The sequence below is a fragment of the Rhopalosiphum maidis genome, chromosome 3 (genome assembly GCF_003676215.2).
Source record: "Rhopalosiphum maidis isolate BTI-1 chromosome 3, ASM367621v3, whole genome shotgun sequence".
Classification (NCBI taxonomy): domain Eukaryota; kingdom Metazoa; phylum Arthropoda; class Insecta; order Hemiptera; family Aphididae; genus Rhopalosiphum; species Rhopalosiphum maidis.
This window is the reverse complement of record NC_040879.1, coordinates 40,663,465-40,687,287: the sequence shown is the minus strand read 5'-3', so window position 1 is coordinate 40,687,287 and position 23,823 is coordinate 40,663,465. Positions and strand designations below refer to the sequence as shown.

The 23,823-nt window shown below is 24.0% G+C and overlaps 2 protein-coding genes across 7 annotated transcripts in view; both read right to left on the bottom strand.

Annotated features, from left to right (window-relative positions):
- Positions 1-8,838: 8,838 nt before the first annotated feature.
- On the bottom strand, positions 8,839-16,562 carry LOC113557012 (acyl-CoA-binding domain-containing protein 5). Of its 3 annotated transcripts, none has more exons than XM_026962280.2 (9): positions 16,234-16,562; positions 16,073-16,138; positions 12,004-12,197; positions 11,357-11,486; positions 10,729-10,835; positions 9,522-9,669; positions 9,349-9,455; positions 9,134-9,271; positions 8,839-9,066 (listed from the first exon to the last, which is right to left on the bottom strand). In XM_026962280.2, the coding sequence occupies exons 2-9, from the start codon at positions 16,131-16,133 to the stop codon at positions 9,046-9,048; spliced, it is 906 nt and encodes a 301-aa protein (XP_026818081.1). In that variant the 5' UTR covers positions 16,134-16,138; positions 16,234-16,562; the 3' UTR covers positions 8,839-9,045. The 3 variants fall into 3 exon arrangements, with proteins under 3 accessions (XP_026818081.1, XP_026818080.1, XP_026818079.1); XM_026962279.2 differs by having other exon boundaries at positions 16,073-16,242; positions 16,301-16,554; XM_026962278.2 differs by having other exon boundaries at positions 16,073-16,553.
- Positions 16,563-20,888: 4,326 nt separating this feature from the next.
- Positions 20,889-23,823, bottom strand: part of LOC113557041 (whirlin-like) — a 35,355-nt gene continuing 32,420 nt past the window's right edge. For all 4 annotated transcript variants that reach the window (XM_026962320.2, XM_026962323.2, XM_026962321.2 and 1 more), the window contains 2 exons: positions 21,389-21,467; positions 20,889-21,263 (listed from right to left, as the gene is read on the bottom strand). In XM_026962320.2, coding sequence (XP_026818121.1) covers positions 21,121-21,263; positions 21,389-21,467 — 222 coding nt within the window. In that variant the 3' untranslated portion in view covers positions 20,889-21,120. The remainder of the gene's footprint in view (positions 21,264-21,388; positions 21,468-23,823) is intronic.

Here is a 23,823-nt window from a genome sequence, read left to right as displayed (position 1 = left end):
GATTTTTGAATTTTTCGGCCGCATTTTTGCATATATAGACGGGTATTATGGTGATTTCTTCCCAAATTCGATCTTTGAGTTTTTTATCCAAGGTGAGGCTGACGTTTAAAAACATTTGCTTTTCCGATAGTCCCGCAGAAAAAAGTCGCAAATGCTCAAATTGAATGAGCGCGTGGACCATCTTTTCATCAGGTCATCAAACTTCAAAAATCACCTTCAACAATGTATTGCTGCTACTGGGAGGAGGCAGATCATTATCTTTCTAATGTAATTTTCAAAACTTAATGTATAAAACGGCATGATGTAATAAAATAAAATAAACATCTTTTTTATAAGTTACGTAGTTTTTTTTAATAGTTTTTCAAAACCACACTATTTATTTCTTTGCATTCTGTACATAGGTATAACAATTGTTCAACGATGGTTCATATACCATAACAAAATATATTTTTAATATAGGTGTATAGACACAACATTATATATTATAATCGATATTTCCTTAATCGTTTAAATGGATTTCAATAAAAAATAAATGTTACCTACATGCAACACGCAATATATGTCACTATCGCGAAGAGAGGCATCTATGAGTTTTTTCCTAGTTTATCGGGAGTTGTGTCGGTGTTAAACTTTCACGAAGATGAGTAACAAATTTATTTAATTTTGTCACATACGATTTGCTATAGTTTATTTTTGTCAAATGGTAGAGCAGCATATAAGACAGAAAATTGTTCTGAAAAAGATTGGAAATTGAATATAGAAGCAGATATAGTTTAATAAAAGTACTTTTCGGTAAAATTGAGGAAAATAAAATATGGTAATATAATGGTAAATAAAAATTATATATCATATAATACACTTAAGAGCGGAAAAAAATAGCTTGCGATTTCAGAATAGTAAGTTAATAAATCGTATACATTTTGAACTTTTACAGCTTATATAATATATATTATATAGCATTTTATTTATTTTAATTAAAACGGCATATTATGCACTTCAATGGTAATTTTGGAATATCTATACTTAAATACTTACTTAAATTTAAAAAAAATCAAATTATGCATCATTGTAAAATCAATATATAAGTATTACTTGCTTCTCTCAAAATTATAAATATTTTATAAATTATGTAAAAAAAAATTTAACATTTTCACATAATATACAATAATAGGTGGGTATCTAATTGTAATCAGCGGTTGAAAGTAGGTATGTAAAATGTAGGTATAAAAATATAAAATTGGAAAGTAGGAAAACATTGAAAACAGATTTTACGCGATACAATAATAATCTAAATAAAAAAAACTAAAAATGTGCATTAGCTATAACAGTTATAATTATTATAACAGCTGTGATTGTTTATTGCAAAGCAGGCGTATTGTATAGGCAAATTCAGTGTACACTTCGAGTTAACTAATTGTATTATATTATTATTATAATATTATGCTCATAATGGTAGATATATATTTTGATATATTATGCTAACCAACGGTAAATGCATGCGAATATACACAAATGAGATTTAAAATTAACAGACTATTATTAATATGCTAATTAGTAATAAAAATGTTGTTTTATTTGAATACTTATCGTTTGAATTTTAATTTAGATAGATCAAAAATTTGAAAAGTCATCTGCATAAATAATGCACAGTAAAAAAGAAGGTAAATACTGTTTGGAAAAAAAATTTATATCAAACTAATAATTTATAATAGTGTAGAAAATTAAAGTATATGAAAACAATTTTATTGTATTTAAATATATACTTAAAATTTCGAAAGTCAGAATTTAATAAATAATGTATGATCACGTTATAACAAATCGCGAGTGAGTATATGTTATTATTATAAATTAACTTATAACTTATAATATTATCAGTACTTGAACTGAGAAAGGCGCGAGGGGATGGAGTCCCTTTTCTTTTTAAAAATATTAGTGCGTACACCTCTGCTAGCTAAGACACTTAAATATTCAGGAACGCACACGTTTTTCACACTTTTTCATCTCCTATTGCTTTCCCAATTCAAGCACTGAATATTATTATAGCCGTTACGGTTGAAAATGAAATCGGGCTTTACAGTTTACGCGACTATGATCGGATACTGTAACGTTGCAGCTGGTAACAAATTCGCTGACTAATAGGATTATAGGTGTTAAGTACCTACCTACCACGGTTATCAGATAACCGTATAGTGGTACCTGTTAATTGTCGTAAATTACCGGACATTATAGCACGAAGTGATCAACCGTACAGGTCATTGTTTTATTCAAGTCGTGTAACGCAGCACTATTATTGCAGCCTATAAACGTTATACCACCTATATCTATCTATGTAGGCTATTATTATACTGACAAAATATCGACTACACAATGTCGAGCGCCATTGCCGTGTCCATTTCGAATTACACAGCGACTAGCTATATGTATACTGTGTAAACCTAAACAGGCTAAACAAGCACGTCCAGTGGCGCAACCAGGGTTTTTTGATGTGGTTGTTTCCATCAGACTAGAGAACGCGTAACACATAGATGCTGTATAAAAAAAAAGTTATTGTATAGGTATTTATTTAAAATTGTTACAAAATGTCACGTACCTATATGGCTATACCTAAATGATCCTCATTACAAAATTAATCTTTCCGAACTGTATTTGCACGTTTAAGTAAATTAAAATTAAGAACGCGAAGAAAATATAAATTTAGTTGAATTTTTATTTGGTCTATAATGTTGTAGGTACAAGTTACCTACAACAGAAAAGCTCTTACAATTGTTTCCATAACTATAACAGTTATTGAGATATAAAAGTATATCACTCAAATTAGTAATTACTTACAGTCATATCCATCAACGTGTTAACAAAATAATACTGGAAGGCTTGATAATATCTATAGTTTAATAAGATATATATATCATATAGTAAATAAAATCCAATCGTTGTTATTTTGAGTTATTTTTGTATAGTTACTTTTCATGATGATATCATCCGTAGTAATTGTAATTCCTGGTAGTTTTTTTCAAAACTGCAAAACCATTTAAATTATACATGTTAACATCGAGTTTCAGAAATAATTTTTAGATATTTTTAAGTTAGGAAAAAATGAAAATAGTTAAAAATGCATAAACATAAGACCACAAATCAATATTAGTTATAACATTATTGGAAATATTAATTATATCATTAACAGTATCCAATTAAAAAAAATTGTTTCGGCTCACAATATATGAAACGTGATGATGCTAAATATACGTATTAACTTAGGCTAAAAATATTGTTGATTTATCAAACATATTGACTAAATAAAATATAATAGGTACTACGTACCTTCTATAAATTTAGTGTTAACTTTTTTTTATTTTTTGGATAATTTATTAAAATCCATTGAAAAAAGTATTTAAAATCCTTGGATAATTTCTTTGTGTATTATAAATGTATATTTTTTTAATTGGTTAATTTGGCTGCAATTCTATCAGTCTATGAAATTTTATTTTGCAGATTACTCTTGCGGTGCGCGGTGTTTATAACCTCGCAGGCTTCCTGATACAAAGTAAACAGTATTTTAATTTTCGGTTTTTGATATATAGGTATAATAATTAGTCTAACTAAATACCTGTGATTGATGCAATTCGTTAATGACGCACGGACCGCGGCAGTTAATTCTGTGATTCATTCTATAAAATAAAAAATATGAGTAACTATAATAGTACTATATCGATTAGATGTCGCGAGAAAAAATTGATTATCATTTATCAGTTCTTTAAACTCGTTGATTATTTTAGTACCTAATAATTATTTTACTCGAGGTATTTATTATAATGCATAAACGAAACTCAAACAAATAATAGTTGGACGCTGGTACATAGTAAATACTAGAAATATATAGAGTAATTGTCAACTTTTAGCTACATTTTATATGAATTGTATTAATGTTATTTATTTATTTAATTAAAGCACGGAGTTATCTAGTTATTTAAAGATATAGACGGTATTGTTTAATAGGTTAATAATTAGAATATTTGTATAACAGTAAAATAATTTTGATTATTTAAGCGATAAATCACCTAACTAAAATACATTTCACAGTTTGAATTGCAGAATAAATTAAAGCCTATTTTTTTTTATATATATTTAAATTTTATCTAAAAACGATTAAGTAGTTACACTTGTACATATTTTTGTGGTATGAATTGTACCTAAGCCCGAATTAAGAGGTGACAGAAATAAGGGGCTATGGCCCCGGACCCACAACGGATATCAAAGAATATAGTGGGCTCCTGGCGAATAGTATGTTTTTTTTGTATTTTTGTATTTAAAAAAGTAAGAAATACATTTATAAATAAATTTTTTTTGTCTGAAATATTTTTATTTATGAGCCCCTAAAATTGTTGGCTGACACTGAATTGAGTCCCGCAAATACTTTTGGGTTATCGGAGTTGAGTCCGGCCAATATTGTTAGGTGGTTTGAGTTGAGTCCCTTCGGCCTATTATTGATATATATTGATTGGTTACATTCTTTTTAATAATAATAATGTTAATAATTAAATAGTGGCTGGTAAAAATTTAAATGATACAGATTTTAAAATGTCAAATCTCCAAATTTGCTTATTTATATATTTGTTTGTCTGCCCTAATAAAAATTTTTCTTTTTCTAATGTTTTCTTACATGGCCTTTCTACTTTGTTTCTTAATTTTATATATATTTATCAGACTGTATTTCCAGAAGAGATTGTCCGCAAGAATAAAAATATTTGGATGTCCCGAATAAAAAAATTTTAGTACAGGTAGTTATGACATATTATCCATATGGACTCAATTCAAAGATATTAAGATAATAAACTAGACTCAATTCAAACACATAAAAGTAGCATGGACTCAATTCAATATCACCTAAATTGGCTAAATTGTTTAGCCCAGGGCCCAAAATTATCTTAATGCTTGTTTGACTGTAGGTACCGAACGGCAGGCATACCTATAGCGAAATGTATGATTATTTTCGTTGTATAAGCTATTTTTATTATTATGTCTAATGGCTAAATAGTGTCAAAACAGTTATTTCGGCACTGTCTGATGCGTCTATTTGTGGTGTATAGGTACTATAGTGTATTGTGTTTACTGTAAACTGCTTACACTGCTTTACTGTACATACCTACTTACTCGTATATTAACAGTGTCACGGTGTTTTGATTGGGAAACAATTTGAAGAGTAATGCAAAAGCGTAGTGAAGTTGTGTTTAGTTGGTTCCTGAAGTTTTAAATAACAATTTAACTCGTCGGAGATACGCGCCAATTCCTCCCCCACTATAACATTTTTTAACAAAACAATTATTTTTATTTCTTCTGTTCTTCATGATAAAAAAAAAAAATATATAGAAATATTCTTAAAGTTAAGCATTTACTCGTACCTATACATTTATCATTTATCTATATCCATAAATATTTGTGTAAAAAGTTTTGAAGATTTCATATTAGACAATATAACTTAAATTTCATAATTTGCCAATTTTTATCCTACTCTTAAATACCAAGTAGATATAAGTAGATACCTACATCGGCTATATCGTATATGACCCGACTTTCCCCAAGAAAAAAATTACATACCGATTTTAGTTGCAATGTGGTACCTCAGTTCAAGGGCTAATCGGCTTCGATGTACCTCATTTTGAAATCATGTAAGAAGTATACAGAGAAAACTAAGACAATTAATATGATAAATAGATGCCATCTAGACAACCATTAATTTATATATATACATACAAACCCATATTGATTCATTTACTGATCGCTACTTTTTAAAAACCGATAAAACGTACGAATTTGAAATTTGGAATAGTGGTTCCTCGATACAGTTTTTTTAAGAACATTTTTTTAAATAATTATTATATAATTAAAACCATACCAAATTATTATTGTACATTAAACTAAATATTTTGACGTTTGCTGTACTAATAAATACTACCTTAAGAAAGCTGGGCATTGACTAATGAAAAAATTAAAGTTAAGTTACGTTTTTATAACGAGTTAAATTATTTTCTAAGATGTTAATATGCAGTTAGTCATCAGTTAATTTAATATTATAGACACTTTTAGACATGTTAAATTAATTGTAGGTAGACTTAATATAACCACAATACCACATGGATTTAATTTATTTTTATTTTTTAGAAAAAAAATGAAATAGAAATATTATATTTTTTTAATATCATAATATTATGTACTTATTATAAGCAGTAAACATTATAAATTATCCATTGTGTTGAATGCACTATTTTTCGATTTCAATTGCAGCGATAATAATATAATGATATAGATACCAACATTTAAGACAAATTCTTTTTAAAATCTATACCTACAGTCTATAAAAAATAAAAATAAATTAAAATCGATTTTTTAGAATGGCTTTTTTAAAATATTTTGATCAGTGCTAGCAAAGTAAAAATAAAAACATAAAATACATTCTTACAGCTTAAGAAAATGATCACACACAATAAAAAAAATAAAAAAAAAAAACACACACATTATAGTAAAATATTCAACGCTCAGAATCTAATATATGGTTAGCAAAATTTTTTTACTATGAGATTGTATTTTTAAATTTTATCTTAATTACAACAATACAATAGAACAATAACAAATCACAAAATAAATTATTATAATGTATAATATACAAAAACTCAGTTTGGTGGGGAGCTTTAGGGATAATTATCTCCCAGATAACTTTCCCACTTGTGGACTAATTGAAAAAATAAAGGTTTTAGAACCTTGACTTTTTTTTTATTGAACAATGATACCACTATATAACACACATTTCTACAAATAACATTTTTTTAAGGAATTATTGAAGTGTAATTAGTAATTAGCAATTAACATTAATATTAATATTATGGTTTATATTATCATGGAAATAATTAAGACTTATCAATTATTTTGGGTACAATTTAGAATGATGTTTTACTTTTTTTTAAATTTAAAACTGTTTTGTAGAAACATTTGAAGAAAATTTGTAAATTTATTCCTACTAGAATGCGGGCGATAGATCGATTTTAAATCTGAACTAGTTGAGTTATAAATTAATAAGTGTTATAAAGTGTAATATTTATTAAATGAAAAAATTCTAAAATAATAAACAATTTCATAACCTTCTCCATAAAAAATATAATTAACATTTTCATTACATAACAATAATAATAATAATTTGTAGCTGATACAAAAAACACTATTTGTTAATTTTTACTTCATTATCATAAAAAAATGTAATTATTTTAATTAATTAAAACAATGTGAAATTGTATGATTTATTTCAAACACATTTACATAGTACTCTAAAAATTCGAATTAGAGCAAAACATAAATTTTTCTATGCAGATTTTTATTTTACAAAGATTTGATGGTGCGTTTTGATTCAGACATACATACTAACACAATGAAATTAAAATAAATATACTAAATTAAATTTAAATATTACATTTTCATTTACAAATAAAATAAAATTATGTGATGTACACACAAATATAAGTTAAATAAAAATCTATATATTTTTACAGAATATTTCATATTATATAATAAAATAAATAACATGATAAAATCTTCTAAGTTACTGAATAATAATAAAAAAAAAAAAAACAAAATATAATAAAAATAATAACAATTTTACTTTGTTTGATACTATTCATTGAAATAGTTTTTTTTAGTATTTGGATCAGTCATCATATATTACTTTCTAAATATATATACATTATACATATTACATACCAAAATAATATTTGAGTATAAAAGAATAATTGATAAAAAAAATGTAATAGTTCTAGTTATCATTAAGGAGATTCAAATTATATTGTTAATAGTTACATAAACTACAACTGTATTATCCAATACAAATTAATATTTTTCAATTATTTAACTGTATTTTAATATATAAGTTATGAATCAGTGTTTTGAAATCTATATAATAATATATTGTACAACTACTATACATTATTTAATTGGTGTTTAATGTCATATAATAAATATCAGTATACATTGTGTATTACATTCATTTTTATATGAATAAAATAACAAAATAGTTCTACATAATATATGGAAAATAAAAATAAAATAAGAAAGTAAAACATGATTATTAATTAAATCAATGAGCCTACAAAAGTATATTTTATTTTAATTATCAACTATATACAATTTATAATTGTACATTTTTAATTCATAATAAATTTTATATTTGAAGATATGTTGTTTTAAGTGAAATATTTAATACTATACTTATGTTTTATGACTAAAAAAATATTATATCATCTGTAATGATGAATAAAAAATTAGGTTTATCTTACTTTTATCTACTATATAATTGTAAACAAAAATATTAAAAATTAATTATTAAATTAAGTTATAAATAATTTTTCTTTAAATAAAAACATTTTTAATGGTTAAATCAGTTAAAACAAATATTTTAATCGAGGCACTATTTTCTATTAAAATGTATTTTTACCTTTTAATTTATTCTAATCAAATACACATATTTTCTCTTTATTATGGTTGTGTATAAATAAAATTCAAAAAGTTAAAAATATTATATTTCATAACTTTCTATAAAACAATATTGAGCAAATAATAATTATTTTATTATTATAAAAAAAAAACATACTTTAATATACTTTTTAATGTTAAAAAAGGTAGTTAAAATTTAAAAATGATTCATAACATTTGAATAAAAAAAATGTGGTTAAATAATAAAAAAAATAAAAGTTTTAAGACCACTAATCCATGTACTAATATGTTTGTATTAAATGATTTTCTATGATTTTATAAAAATAAAATAATATCTATAATTATCTAATGTGATTGTGAGTGAAATAAAAAAAAAAAATATTTTTTAAAAGTACATAAAATATTAATATGCATAGCTTAAGTTAATACATAGGTAAAAAAATATGGTAAAATTCTCAATAATTCTTTATATGTTTGCTATATGAAAGAAATTGCTTTTAAATAAAATGTATTATTTAATACCTAAGAGCATACAACTACTTAATGTAAACAATAAATTAATGATTTGTATCACTAAGCTTGTATTATTTTAAACTGAAAATGATAAAATAGATCAATCAAAGTAAATTTTAATTCTAGTATAATATCACAAAGTTTTTACGTTTAAGGCTTTTGGTCTATTTCGCCTTTTGAACCAATTGAATATTAGCTGAACAATAATGGGCCAACCAATTAAGACCACCATCTGGCATAAATTATAATATGGAGCTTGAGAATGATTTTGTTCTCTTGTTTTTATCTGAAATAAATTTTAAATTATTACTCAATATTGTTTAAGTGCATTTAATTACAGAATACAATGCATTTTTATATTACCTCTTCTAATTTCAGTTCTATTTTAACAACTCTATTTGTTATAACATCCAGATCATACTTCATAGAGGACACTGTATTTCTTATTTGTAATTTGAATTCATCCAAAACTATATAAAGCAAATAATATTATAAATGTGTTATTATAAAATTATAATTTAATACAATGTACTAACAGTCATTTGCACATTTTAACTGTATCATACTATCCCCATTTTGTTGAGATACTGGAATGTAATTGTTGGACACAAAATCTTCAATATAGTCACTAGAACTTAAATATTGATTAACATTTTGAACATTGATCAAACGCTCTTCACTTGACTGAAATTAATTACACAATAATGTATCATTAGTTATTAATGTAGGACTAAAAAGTTATAGAAACTATAATAAACAAACACCAAAGTGTTAAGTAATAAAAAAAAATATGGAAAACGTAATTAAAAAAAATCAAATACAATTTTACATAATTGACATAATTTATATTAAAAATTAAAACTATTTTGACATTAAAGGGTCCAATACCAATTTTTCAATTTTTGCAATTTTATAAAATTTGAAAATTATATTTAATATTTTTGTTTCCATCTTAATACAACACTTTTCTGATAATCTACTGATCAATACTTATTTAGAGAAAAGGTGTTAGTACCATTTATGCAAAAATGACTTTACAGAAAACATTTTGAAGCTTTATAGAATTGTAGATTTAGCTTGATTGAAAATGTTTTAAGATTGAAAGTCCTATTGTTATTAAATATCACAATATGAAGACCAATAAAATAAAATAATTTTTGTAAAACAGAGACAATACATGTATAATTGACAAAACTTCTTAATATTCGAGTAAAAAAATCAACTATATTTAAAGTTATATCTGACTTTAGTCATGGAATGTATAGTGTCATATTATAATAAAATTGTTATTATGATTTATGTTACACACAATATAAAATGTAGTTATATTTTAAATTAATTACTTTTAAAAATTTTTTTATGTGAATACTTCTATTCATATCTTATTGGAGTATTTAATATTGTCTTATTAAAGATATATAAACATATTTTATATTTATTATCCCAAACCTCAGATAATAACAAGTATTAAAATATCTATATGAGATAATCTTAAATTTGAAACAGGTGAGATGTATTACTATTTTAATCTACAAGTCTTTATTAAATTCTACTTTAGATATATCTGCTTTTCCTTCATAGCAATTCCAACTTAACCTAATTGGAGGAACTACAGATATATAAATTCTTGATCAAATAACAGGGACTTGTTGACTTGAACAACTGGTTTAGATTATTATATGACGTATAAAATGTAAAATTGTATTTGACTAAAAAAAAGAAAAGTACTTATGCAATGCTGACCAAATTGTTTACTTCTAATACATCATGAAAACATTCTTCATCTATTTCTGTATCTACTATATCTTGATGTTCATTTATTGATGAAACTATGCTGCAGCTATTTTTTTCTGTAAAAAAATAATAGTACATACTTATAACAATTTTACAGGACAAAATATTATAAGATCATAAGGTATATTAATGCTTTAAGGTATTATAAAAAATATAATTATCTCAATAATAATAGCAGTATTACTAGAGATGTATTTCAAATTTTTATTTTTTTAGTTAAGTTTGCTTTTAATTGAGTATTATTTCCATTATAAATTTAGTTGTATTTAATAAAAAAATAAAAATGATCTATTATATTGTGGTATGTACAAAATTTAAATAAAATAAAATATTTTTTTTTTTAAATCATTAAATTACTCAATATTTTGCTATACAAGACTGTAGCTCTGTATAGCCCTAGGGTAAATATAGGACGTCACCAACAACTCCAACTAATAATAATATTACATGGTAATATCATATTGTACATAATGCATTCCTTTATTTGAATGAATATTCTTGGTATTAACCTACATTTATAATCACTATTATTTTTATTTTCATAAAATCTAAATGAACATAAAATTAAAATACCTACCTATTAAATTGCCTCGTTCTATTGGACCAACCACCATTTCTAAGTCATCAATGGAAACTGATTCATAAAACGAATCCAAGCTAGACACAAAATCAGCTACAGGATTTGTATAAGCCATAGTTTCTACAATCTGCAAATTTAAATATAATACAATAAATTAAATAAATAATTAACAACACAACATTTCTGTAAAGCCAGTATATTATACAATTATCAATTATGCTTATTGAAATTGCAGATAAAAGTTGTTATAATTAACAATTTATTAATTTTTTTGTAAGTATAATTTTTAACTATAATAAATCACACATAATTTACATAATGTTTATATATATATAAGTTTAATTAATATAATTTAATTTAATTTAACTAGAAAATTAGTAAATTATATATTTATATATTATTTTATATCTGTTATTAAATTATTATTATTATTATAGAAAATTAGAAACCTTGAAAAAAAATTATCTATGATTGATTGAGTGATTAACATTAGTTAGTACTTTGGGATTCTAAATATGATACATAAAGGATATATCATTAGATAATTCATACAATAGGTATCTAAAATAGAACAATAATATTAAATAAACTGTATTACATTAAATATATTTATATTAATTAATTAATTAATTCTCAATAGTTACCTTTTTTAACTCATCTACATATTCTTGCATTGCATTTTCTTTTGACATGTCACCTAAATTATACCAAGCTTGCCATTTTGCTCGATTAACCACATCCCAAAAGCTGGGTTTGGGCTGATTGTTAGGTCCTATTGTTGCTTGCTTGAAGTATGCATAAAACCGAAGCAGAAGTTCCTTGGATGGTTGGTATGCTCCTAAAAATGGTTTGTAATAATTTGATGTTAATAATGTAAATTATACCAAAGTAGTTTTGAGAACTGCTCCAACAAATATTTAACAGTAAGAAACAAATATTGACCAATTGAGTCACACTTAATACTTATTGAAACAAAGATATTTAAATGAATATAGATCTACTAGAAGAATTTTAAAAAAAAAAACCTAAAAGGAGAATAAGAATAGCATAGGGATATTGAAGCATCAATGTTGCAATCTATTGTCACAAATCATAAGTGAAATAAACTCTAATGTCTCTAAAAAAGAATTTATGTGGTACAACAACGGTAATAAATGTATTATCAACAAGTTTAACTACGAATAATTTAGTGTTAACATTAATAACACATAATTCATTAACAACTTGAATTAATAAAATTAATCATCCTCTAGTTATTAAACTCCAAACGATATAATTCTATTTACGGTAATGTTAGATTTTAACAAATTTGCAATCCTATTTTAATGATACTATGAAATAATCTACAAGAGTCGAAATCTTAAAGGATAAAATACATTAAATTGTTCTTAACAAGTGGGTAAAATTTCATGATTTTAACTTGTCATTAGTATCGTGGTGAGCTATAAAATGAAATTTTTATATCACTCAAAACATCTCAGTATTTAGCCCACTCAATATTGGCATACTATTTATATTATCATATATATACTCTATTTATAGAATGTTATTATGTACTCGTATATAAATAAAGAATTAGAAAAATTAGAAAAAATAATTTTAAAGAAAATAATGTTTGAAGTATCTTTTATAAAATAAATACTTACAATACTGTTATACTGTTATTTTTAATTTGTATTGTTTGAAATATTCATAATATTAAAAAATAGTAAAACACTTTGTATAAAAAAAAATATATAATTTGGTGTTGATTTCTTTATGTTATGATCATTACATAATACATTATAATGTATAAAGTGAATAAACAATGAAGTGAGTGCAATACTCATTCAATACCAATGGTGGGATGTTGCACAGAGACATCGTCAATGGGTTAAGCAAAAGAAAAAACTGAGTAAATAGAAACAAAAAGAAACAAAACATAAAGCTGTGAAATAAAAAAGCAGAAAATAAAATTAAAAAAACAACAAAGAAATGAAAATAAAATTGAAATTTAATACTCAGATAGTGTACAATTTAAGTTAGTATTTCAAATACATGAATTTGAATTTATTCAATGCAGGCATAAAACCGAAACTCTGAGAGATAATATTTTAATCAAATCAGAAAAATAGTAACAAAAAAAATGTATTTTTAATTATGCAGCAATATTTTTAAATTTAATACATAAGACTATTTTTGAAATACAATGCTTTGAATGTATAGAAAAATAAACAGGTAGGTACAATTAATTTAATTCCTATGGAAAATAATGCATCATTGATTAGAAGATCAATTAGAAGACATAATTGGAAAACTGTTTTTTTCCTGAATTTAAAATATTGGTAGATAATTAAAATATGTTTTCCGGGTGTGATTGATGATTTTTAAAAATAAGGAATTATTTTTTAATACATTTTTAAGTTTTTTTTAAAATTAAATTATGCTATAATTTATATTATTATTATTATTATTATATTAGTTATTATGTTTACTTTTAAATGTATATTTTTATTAGAACATTTATAAAACTAAGCATTATATACGAATGATTTTAATAAAGGAAGTTATTTTCAACAATTTATTATTATAAAATAATTTTACTGAGGAAGTTAAATTACGTACAATTGTAATTAAGTATTTATTATGTTATAATCTTTATATTATGTAAAGAATAAACATTTTACAAAATCCTTAAGAGAGGACACTACCTATGAATGCGTTGTTTCTGGCTTATAAATGTTTAACATAACAAACGTGCGTTCATTAGAATCAATTTTGTATTGTAAATTTGAATACACAAGTGTATTGACCTATTATTTAAGTTAAAGGTGTAGGAATATTTTTGTGGCTTTTTTTAAGTTTTAAGCTAGAGATGAGAATTTTTAATTTGTAATAATTTACATAGTTATATCTTGCTTAAAAATTAAAATATCAAAAAAAGTTAACCCTTAAGCGCAGATAATTTTCTTACCTTTAAGTTTAAAAATAGGTCAATACATTTTAATACAAAAATTAACAACACATAATTGAATTCTGAAGTGTTAATTTGCTATACTATACATTTATAAGACGGAGACAACACAACCATAGGTAACACACATTTTAAACAAGTCAGCAGCAATTAAAATATTTGCATATTACCAATTGGTCAAAGGTGAATGTAAATAAACCAAAATTTCAATAAGCTTTTCATAACAATAGAAATTAATATTATTGAATAAATGTATAATATATTCTAATAGTTAAACTATAAATAAAAATTAAGTAATTTTTTTAATTAGAAAACAAAAATGGCATAAAATAATATACAGTATATTGTATTCTATAATTTTATCATAATATTGTATGTTATTACTAATTATTTAATGTTGTTTTCTTTTACTTTCCATTTCATTGAATTAAATAACATCAAATATTTTAAAGGCTTTAGTTAGATCTAGTTTTGAGTATGGTCCATCATTAGGAGCCCTTAACTTGAATTTGGAATGCAAGCACAATGAATTCAAAAACATTTCCTGAATTAATTAATTCCAATAATATTTAATACTGGCATTTAATTTTTACAAGATAAATTATTGTCAAAACATATAAAATATGTGACATCATGTCTTGTATGGCGTGGTGGATAGATTCTAATAAGTACCTATTTTTCATATACTATACTTTTCTTTGAAATCTATTTTTATTTTTTTTTATTTACCAGTCGGATGTAATTTAAGTATATGTTTTTAAAATTGGCTTCTATTAAAAAACTATTATTATTATTAAAATATTTCAAACAAAGATCATAACTTTATTTAAAATTAATGATAGGTTTTCAAAGTTTTTGTTTATACTTGCAGCACAACAATTTCAATCAATAAAAATAAAATAAAAATTGAAAAAAAATAATTAATAAATAAGAATTATACTTGATATTTTATTTACTCATGTAAATTAAATTCGTACTTAATCAGTGATACAAACATCTTAAAAATATAGTCGAGCAATATACATTTCTAAGGCATTTCATGATTAATTAAACAATTATACTAGGTACCTTGTATATTAGGTATTTAATTTTATATTATGATTTTAACCTAATTTAAAACAGAAAAAATTGAATTAAAATTGTTCATACACTTGTGTAACTTATGTATATATGTACACATATATTAATTGATATCTGATATACTTTGAACACACAAAATTATATACAATTGTTTTATTCAAAGTAGTAATGAAAATATATACCTAGATAATTTTTAAAATTACTAATTACTAATTAGTCACCCAAACATTTTTGTTTGCTGGTTTGTAGAACCATAGATATTACACTTTTATAGTTTCAATATTAGTTTTACTGTAATCAATATAATAAATGAAAAAAATGTAGGTTTTTATATTTAACTATGTCTAGAGCATTAAATAAATATTTAATCATTCCTCTTCAAAAAAAAAAAAATAATAATAAAAATACTGACTTGCCTACCTACCTATTGCAATTTAATTAAGTTTTTAGCTAGATAAGATTTCTAATCAAAGCATTGTGTGATCAAGCCTCTCATTTAACTTTTATAAACAGTGACTGTTATTCCGTGATTTATGTACTGCTTAAAAATCGGGTTAATAATAATAATAAATAAATTAATAGGTGGTTTCTGATGGTACCCATAAGTATTCTTAGCAATACAAATAGCATATTAACACAATCATATTCAATTTAATTGCGCTTGATTGTATAACACTCACCATTTTTTGGTAAACTCCTGATGACGTTTATGGCCGCAGTAAACTTTTCTTGTGTGGACATCACTGCTACTCATGTGGACGGGAACACAAAAATTCTAGTTATGCACGGACGTTATTGTTATAAAAGAGTACCTAACAATGAATATGAACAACTAACTGACCAATCAATCCTGAAATATGAACATTGAACAGTCTATTTTCTTTTCATTTTATGATAATTATTATTACAGTTCGACGATAATAATAATATGTTAATCACTTTTGAATCGGATTTAAACGAAACGACGTCGGAAGAGCATATAGGCCGATCAAGGGCACCATTCGCGTTTGGTGCATTAATTGAATTATACATTTCATTATAATTGATGAAAATAATAAAACATTTCTCTAAAACATATTACGGAAATCGGCGATAACAATAAATCATGATAATATTAATACTTTAATAGTAATAATAATACCTGATGTTAATGCGCATTACTGATTGATAAAAATACAACTGAAAATGTGATAATAACGGATCTATGACGATTTTGACGATGACGATAATGATAATATTAATTTTTATCGTCGTCATCATTCAAGGTTTAAACTAAGTATCTATAAAACATCATCGTCCACAAGCGCTGTATATTTTTTTAAAATTCATCCATAATTAAAATGTGAAATTTAATAACGATGCCTGAGGGGCACAAAAATCGCAATACCTGAGTATTAGGCAACATATCTGTTTGCGCCTTATCGTCCATCCATTATCACTGTTACTTTTTTTTTCGTTATTTAAAATTTTGATTTAAATAATTTTTTTTGACAATGATTTTATTTTCGAATCCAATTTGTTTCTTTTTGTTAGATTGAATTTCGTGTCGATTCTTATTGTACATATTTCTAAAATTCTTGTTTTTAGGCTTTAGCGTTTGTATGCTATATATATTACGCATATTAGACGGACAGTCGACGTAGAGGAAAGAAATCTGTTGATCTTTTTGGTGGAAACGTACCTACATGAAGTTAGGTGCATAAAGTTATGTGGCAGCCGGCAGGTACCCGTTGTTTTCCATACATTTTGTGATAGAGATCTTGTATTTTAGGTTGTATTGCATTAGATTTCGGGAGCGCATATAATTATTGAAAATAATATTTATGTGTAATTTTAAAATTACAATGTAGGTATGTATTTTAAACTTTCCAATGGGGATCGTGATTCTATTTTTTTTTCAAAGTGATTTCTTTATAAACTTTAAGATATAAAAATATCTCAGATATTTTTATCATTTCAAACAGTTAAAAGTATCGAAAAATTATGGCTTCAGACACAGAAGAAGTTGAACAATGCTTTTAAGAGATAAATTTAATGAAGTAGCTCATTATATTAAGAATGCATAGCCAGGGTTAAATTTTTAAAATGTTTCTATTACATGTAGTTGTGTAAGCAATATTTGCAGTATCATCAAAAAAGAAAATTACCGTAGGTTAAAAAGTTTCAAAAACATCTGTTTGAAAAATAAAGTTTTCCATTTTTACCCCTTCTACTCCTAATTTCGCAAAACCCATTCTTAGCGGATTATCTACCTAGGTACTTACCAAATTTCAGCTTCTCAGATCAAATAGTTTTCAAGATTTCGCGTTAAATCCAAAATATCACTCTCTTTTATATTAATAATATAAATATATATAATATATATATTTAAATAATAATAATATATAAAATGCAACATTTTTGGGAAAATTATAATTATTTACTGTAACACTAAAAGTAAAATAAATGATTTTAATAATACATTATTATAAAGATTTAATTTTAATATGGATGTGGGTTGAATTGTCTTTACATAAGTATTAAGACTATTGTAAAATGTACAACGCACGTCTATTATGCATCCTCTATTTAAATTATTTAAGTCGTAACTTATAGAAAATTATAAAAATAGTATTATACTATTATACGTATTTATTTATTTATAATTTTTGAGCGTATGAAAAGTGCTTATTAATTATAGTTTTTCGATCATACATTATACTTAAGGCGTTTTGCAGAAGTAAACTCTCTTTTAGTTCAATACAGCCAATATTTGTTAATAACCTAAATTCAAAAAAAGGCAATTTAAGAGGCGGGGATGGTTACAAAAGCTAACACATAATAGACGCAAGTATCATGACAATATATAATTTTAAAAAAGTACTACGTTTTTTAGTAATTATTAGTATATTTTTTTAGTAACAATTTAATTACGACTACAAATAGTAAACATGCAACATAATAATATATAGTGCGTGTTTTACAACGTACCAAAAATACAGGCTCAAGTATTACTTGTCATCGTAAATTAAAATACACATTTCATCAATATATAAATATATAATATACCTATCATATATACATACACACACGTCTATATATACATATATATATATGTGTGTATGTGTATGTATGTATGTATAATATATACATTATACATATATTTAACAGGGGGTCCTAGATGTACCAGTTACAATGTTTGTTACTTGAAAATACCAAGAACATCGTGGGACACTCCGTATAATATTGTATAAATAAATATATATATTTATGTATACGTGTATAATATAATATATTTTTTAAATTATAATATGTCCAACAAACAACAAATATTTATTAATTAATTTGTACAAATAAAAACAATAGTTATATATCTAAAATAAAATATCGAGTTCTATATATATATATATATATATATAAGTATTAATAATATAATATCGCGGTTATTAACATTTTACGGCATACCACAAATGAATAAAACTATATAGCTAAGTGGTCTAAGTATGCCTATTATTTATAATTATATTTTTTTTTTCGATTGAGCTAAAATAATGTAACGGGCAAAGCCAATTATAATATGTAGCTATTATACCTACTACTGCAGTATATAGGTATATAATATAATTATATGCCTGTAATACATCAGCCAAATTCTCAGTGCTCTTAATTCTTATAAAGTTTAAAAACGAAATGACAACACTCGTAATTTAGTCATGAGTTTAATTTAACTGTGACGAACGGTAACTACGGTGCCGTGTTTAAAAAGAGGAGAAAGCTTCTTAAGAATCGAGGTGCAAAGTTTTATGAGCAGAAAAATTTTCAAGTAATTTTAATTAGTTTTAAAGTAATTCTTTGTTGTGTTTTTAAAAATGATAAGAAATCTACTAGATTCATGAAAAAAATAATATATTTTCATATCCTACAATATGTTTTCAAAATATAGTTCGGATATTATATTATAATATGCGTATAAACATAAATATTATTTCATCGTCAACTATATATAAGTTAAGAATGTGGCTATTTATAAATAAATCAATTTATAACGGTATGTTTGTTTGGTATATTGCCATGTTAAATAAATAATAAAGAGTGGCACCATAAAATCTTCCCCCGGATAGTACAATAACACAGCACCGAACTATTATAATATTATTATTAGTACACTAATACACAATTCATTTTTGTTCAGAAAAAGACTGAAATTGATAAAAATAACAGTAGTGAATGATCATAACTATATGTATATCGTCTAATTTAATTTAAAAAAAAAATCGAAAGTGAGATAGAAAGAGAAAATAACAATTGATACGTGAGTGAACACAATAAATACCTACACGACACATACATAACATATAGTGTGTGTTTCTATGATTCTATGTAATTATTCAATAATAACGTTATTAATATATGTAATTCAATTTTAAATATGATGAAATTAATAATCTTAATGAAATTCGAACATACACAAAGGCGTACTATTTAATAATGCAAAATGGCAAAATATTAAGTATAATAATATAATATAGGCGACGACTATGTTTGCAAAGGAAAATTACTTGCGTAGTTATATTATAGTATGTCATTATATCGTATAAAGGAAGTATAAAATATATATAAACATAGGTACCCGTGGTCAGTTGTCGAAGTAACTTAGAATAACAAGGGTATGTACACATACCTTTTATAAATACCTATGACTATATATATAATAGATATATCTATTATATGTAGTGATCGAATATAGGAGATGATATTTTCTCTTGAGAATCATGTTGTTCGGGGGAGGATTTAAGTGTCTGCACTCATTATTTCGAAAAGTCTTGTTTTTTTCATAATTCTATGTAACAACGTTTTTCAAAAAAAATATGTTTTATAAGTTATTTAGGGTATCAAAGACAAGGCCACAGTTATTATTATTATTATTATTATTGCTTCTTATATCGATCACTACTTTACATATGAATATATAATAATATGTAAGTTTTATATATTATTATAAAGTTTTCTCATACAACAAATAAAATAATTATATAGACTAATGCGTTTAAACCACATTTGTTACACTCAATCGGTGATTGAAGGCACTTAAAACAATGGACTAAAATATAATATTAGTACATACTAAGAATTATTGTTATATTGTAAAATTTTATATTACGCCTAACTGCTGTAGTGTGATCTGTGCAAGTGTACTATTGCTTTATTATTTGTATGAATAATTATTATTGTACGTTATAATAATATGTAGTATAATATTATAATATGTCTTATGATATCAGATATACCTACATAATATAATAATTTATTAGGCCAGTTATTCAAAAATAATTCTATGGTATTTAACTTTTACTTATATTTTGTGTAGCATTATTAAATAATAATAATAATAATAATATAACGTAATATAATTTATACTGGATATCAATTTGAACAAGAGTAATATAAAATTAGATATTATTTATAATGAAGTTTATAGAAAATGAATTATTAAAGAATAAAAATGAGAATTAATAAAAATAATAAAATGATTCAATAAAAATACTTAAATGTGAAATGTTAAATTGAATTAATAACATACCATCTTGCAATTTATAGTAGATAATTAAAATTAATCATATAAATAAATGTATTCAGACAAATGACTTGTATGTTTCCAACTAGTTCATTAATAGTCGTCACGTTATTGGAGTCCATCACTGTACTTAATAAGCTATAACATATCATCAATTGCTTTTTTTTCAACCGGTTAACTTTCCAAAAATATCAGTGCGGTAGGTTTTGGTTCCAAATTCGATTTCTTTGCTTCAACTACAAGGAACTCAATTTCGGATTTATCAGTTTGTGCAAAAGATTCTGCGATGAGCCTAGCTACTTCTTGATGAGGCATTCCTGAAAAAAATAAAAAATACACGTTAATAGTAAAGCTAACTTTAATTGTTTATTTATATTTCATTCACACATTACATAGTGTTACTTAATATTATTTTGGAATTTACCAAAGTAGGTATACTCACCTTCTACTTTTTGACCGTCGACTTCTAAAATCAACTGACCGACTTCAAGACCACCAGCTTCGTATGCAGCCCCATTTTCCTAAAATTATAAATTGATTATACCTTCAACCTTGAAACATATTATTAAGAGAAAAAATATTTTAATGATTCAACATAAAATCATTAAAATATGGTTGTAAAATGTTCTATGAATTAAACTCATTTAAAAGTGTATGGTGTTTTCGTAACATTTTATTTTAGTTAACAAATATTAGTGTACTAAACGTATTACATTAATAATCCACAGTAGTATGATTATTAATTAAATACTATGTATGTATATAATATCAGTTAAGATAACGAAAATAATTTAATGTTTTAAAATATTTGAAAATTGAAAACATCATCTTTATAAAATGTAAAATTTTGGTATATATTATATATATTTAGTATTTACGTCCATGTTTTAGCTTTTAGCCATAAACTAATTATTTATAATTACTAAGTAACAAACATTATTATGCACTTAAATAGGTACTTAATAAATTACCATATGAAAAGTATATTTCTAATGAATAATATATATATTTCGAAAATTTTAAAGTTTCAACATTATGTGTCGTGTTCTGTCTTGTAAAAGTATTAAGGTATTGATACTAGTACTTGAATATAAAAGTATTAAAAATACTTTTAAAATATTATTATAAAAATGTATTTAATAAATACTTACAAGGTATTTAAATACAACAAGTATTTCTTTTAAATTGTATTATACTGTATTATATATAATATATGTATATCGTATATCAGTATAGTTACCTATTATGTTACAACTTTTTTTTTTAACAATAATTATTTAATATACAATCTGTAATTATTATTTTACAATAAGCGTATGTGATGGAAATAACATGGTTTGAGGGACAGGAGATAAAAAGTTCGAGGCACTTAAAGGTAAAAGTCTGTTTTTAAAATGTCAGTAAGAGAGAATGGGATTGGATACTAAAGAAAGGAAAGGAAGCTTAATAATTTTAATTTAGCAGGTCACGACACCAGGTACGTTTAAACATTTTTGTCAATTTTTTATAAAAAATAATTAATAAAATAGACGTATTGTAATTAATAATTTTGTTGAAAATAATTTTCAAAAGTATTCAGGATACTTAAAAAATACTTTAAAAAAATTGTATTTAGAATACCATAAAAATACTAAAAAAAGTATTTAAGTACAAGTATTCAAATATACTTGTATTCAAATACCTTTTAAAACTGGTCTTGTTTCATAACTATAGGAGTGTGAAATAATATATACTAATAGTATACATACTATAGTATATAGGTAAATAGATATTTCTAAACTTAATAAATATTTAAGAACCTAAAGATTAAAAATATTGTTATATTTAGAACGATAAATATCATTAATTTGTTGAGATCAATTAAAAATTATTGTACCCTGGGGCTTAATCGATCCTTAATCCAAGCTTGATAAGGATAGATAAAGTGCTTATTGGTCGTTATTTTTAATTATAAATTCTTATTTCATCACTGCCATCATTGCATGTTGCTTTTTTTTTTGTTAAAAATAATTGATTACATAGGTAGACATAATAGTTAGTCATATAAGTTAAAATAATACTGATAATTGTGTTTTAGTGCCTAATGCCTATAGAATTAATAATTACCAAACGTTAACATTTATACAATATAATTAATAAAAAGATTTACTTTCTGGGTGAAATTTTATTATAAAGGCCTTGAAAACAATGGATCAACAATTATAAGAATCGTAAATACCAGAATAATTGAAATAACCGTGTTTTTAGTTTTATGGTCAACTATGTAGAAAACTTAATCTAACCGAACTACAAATGAGTTGAAAACATTTGATACTTATATATTCATATAATAATATATATTTGATTAATAAACATAAAAAAAAATAGATTCTTACTGACAAAATCGGGAACAATAAAATATACCATTCGTGACAAAAATATGTACGAATAATATTACAATTGTCAGTTGAGCCAAATTAACAGCTACCATAACCACTAGAAAACTATCGGTATAGTAATGATAAATTTAATTTTAATTAATGAAATACATACAATAATAAAGTAATAAGTACGAATAAGAGAATTTCATGATTGATAAATTTGTTTACCTCAACGATACTTTTTATTGATTTAAATTTGAAACAATAATAAATTGTCGTATAAAACATTTGAAAAACGATCTTCAGTTATAATTTTATAAAGGCCAGGTTTGAGGTTATGAGTAAGTTAACCTTTATTGATTACTTATATATATTGTATAATATTCTTATATATTTTAAAGTTGTTGATCATATCAAGTATTATTTACAAAAAAACCAAAACTATGAATACAGGTTATCCACAAAGTTATCGACATATTTAATATTCGAATAAGATATTAAAATATCAATATCTAAA

Bases quoted from the DNA above. Each gene is read 5' to 3' on its own strand.
- LOC113557012 (XM_026962280.2), bottom strand. From the start codon at position 16,133: ATGTCCACACAAGAAAAGTTTACTGCGGCCATAAACGTCATCAGGAGT. The intron at 11,487-12,003 runs GTAACTATTGAG...TTAAATTTGCAG, and splicing joins ATGTAGATGAGTTAAAAAAG to ATTGTAGAAACTATGGCTTA. The intron at 9,272-9,348 runs GTAATATAAAAA...AATTTATTTCAG, and splicing joins TAGAACTGAAATTAGAAGAG to ATAAAAACAAGAGAACAAAA.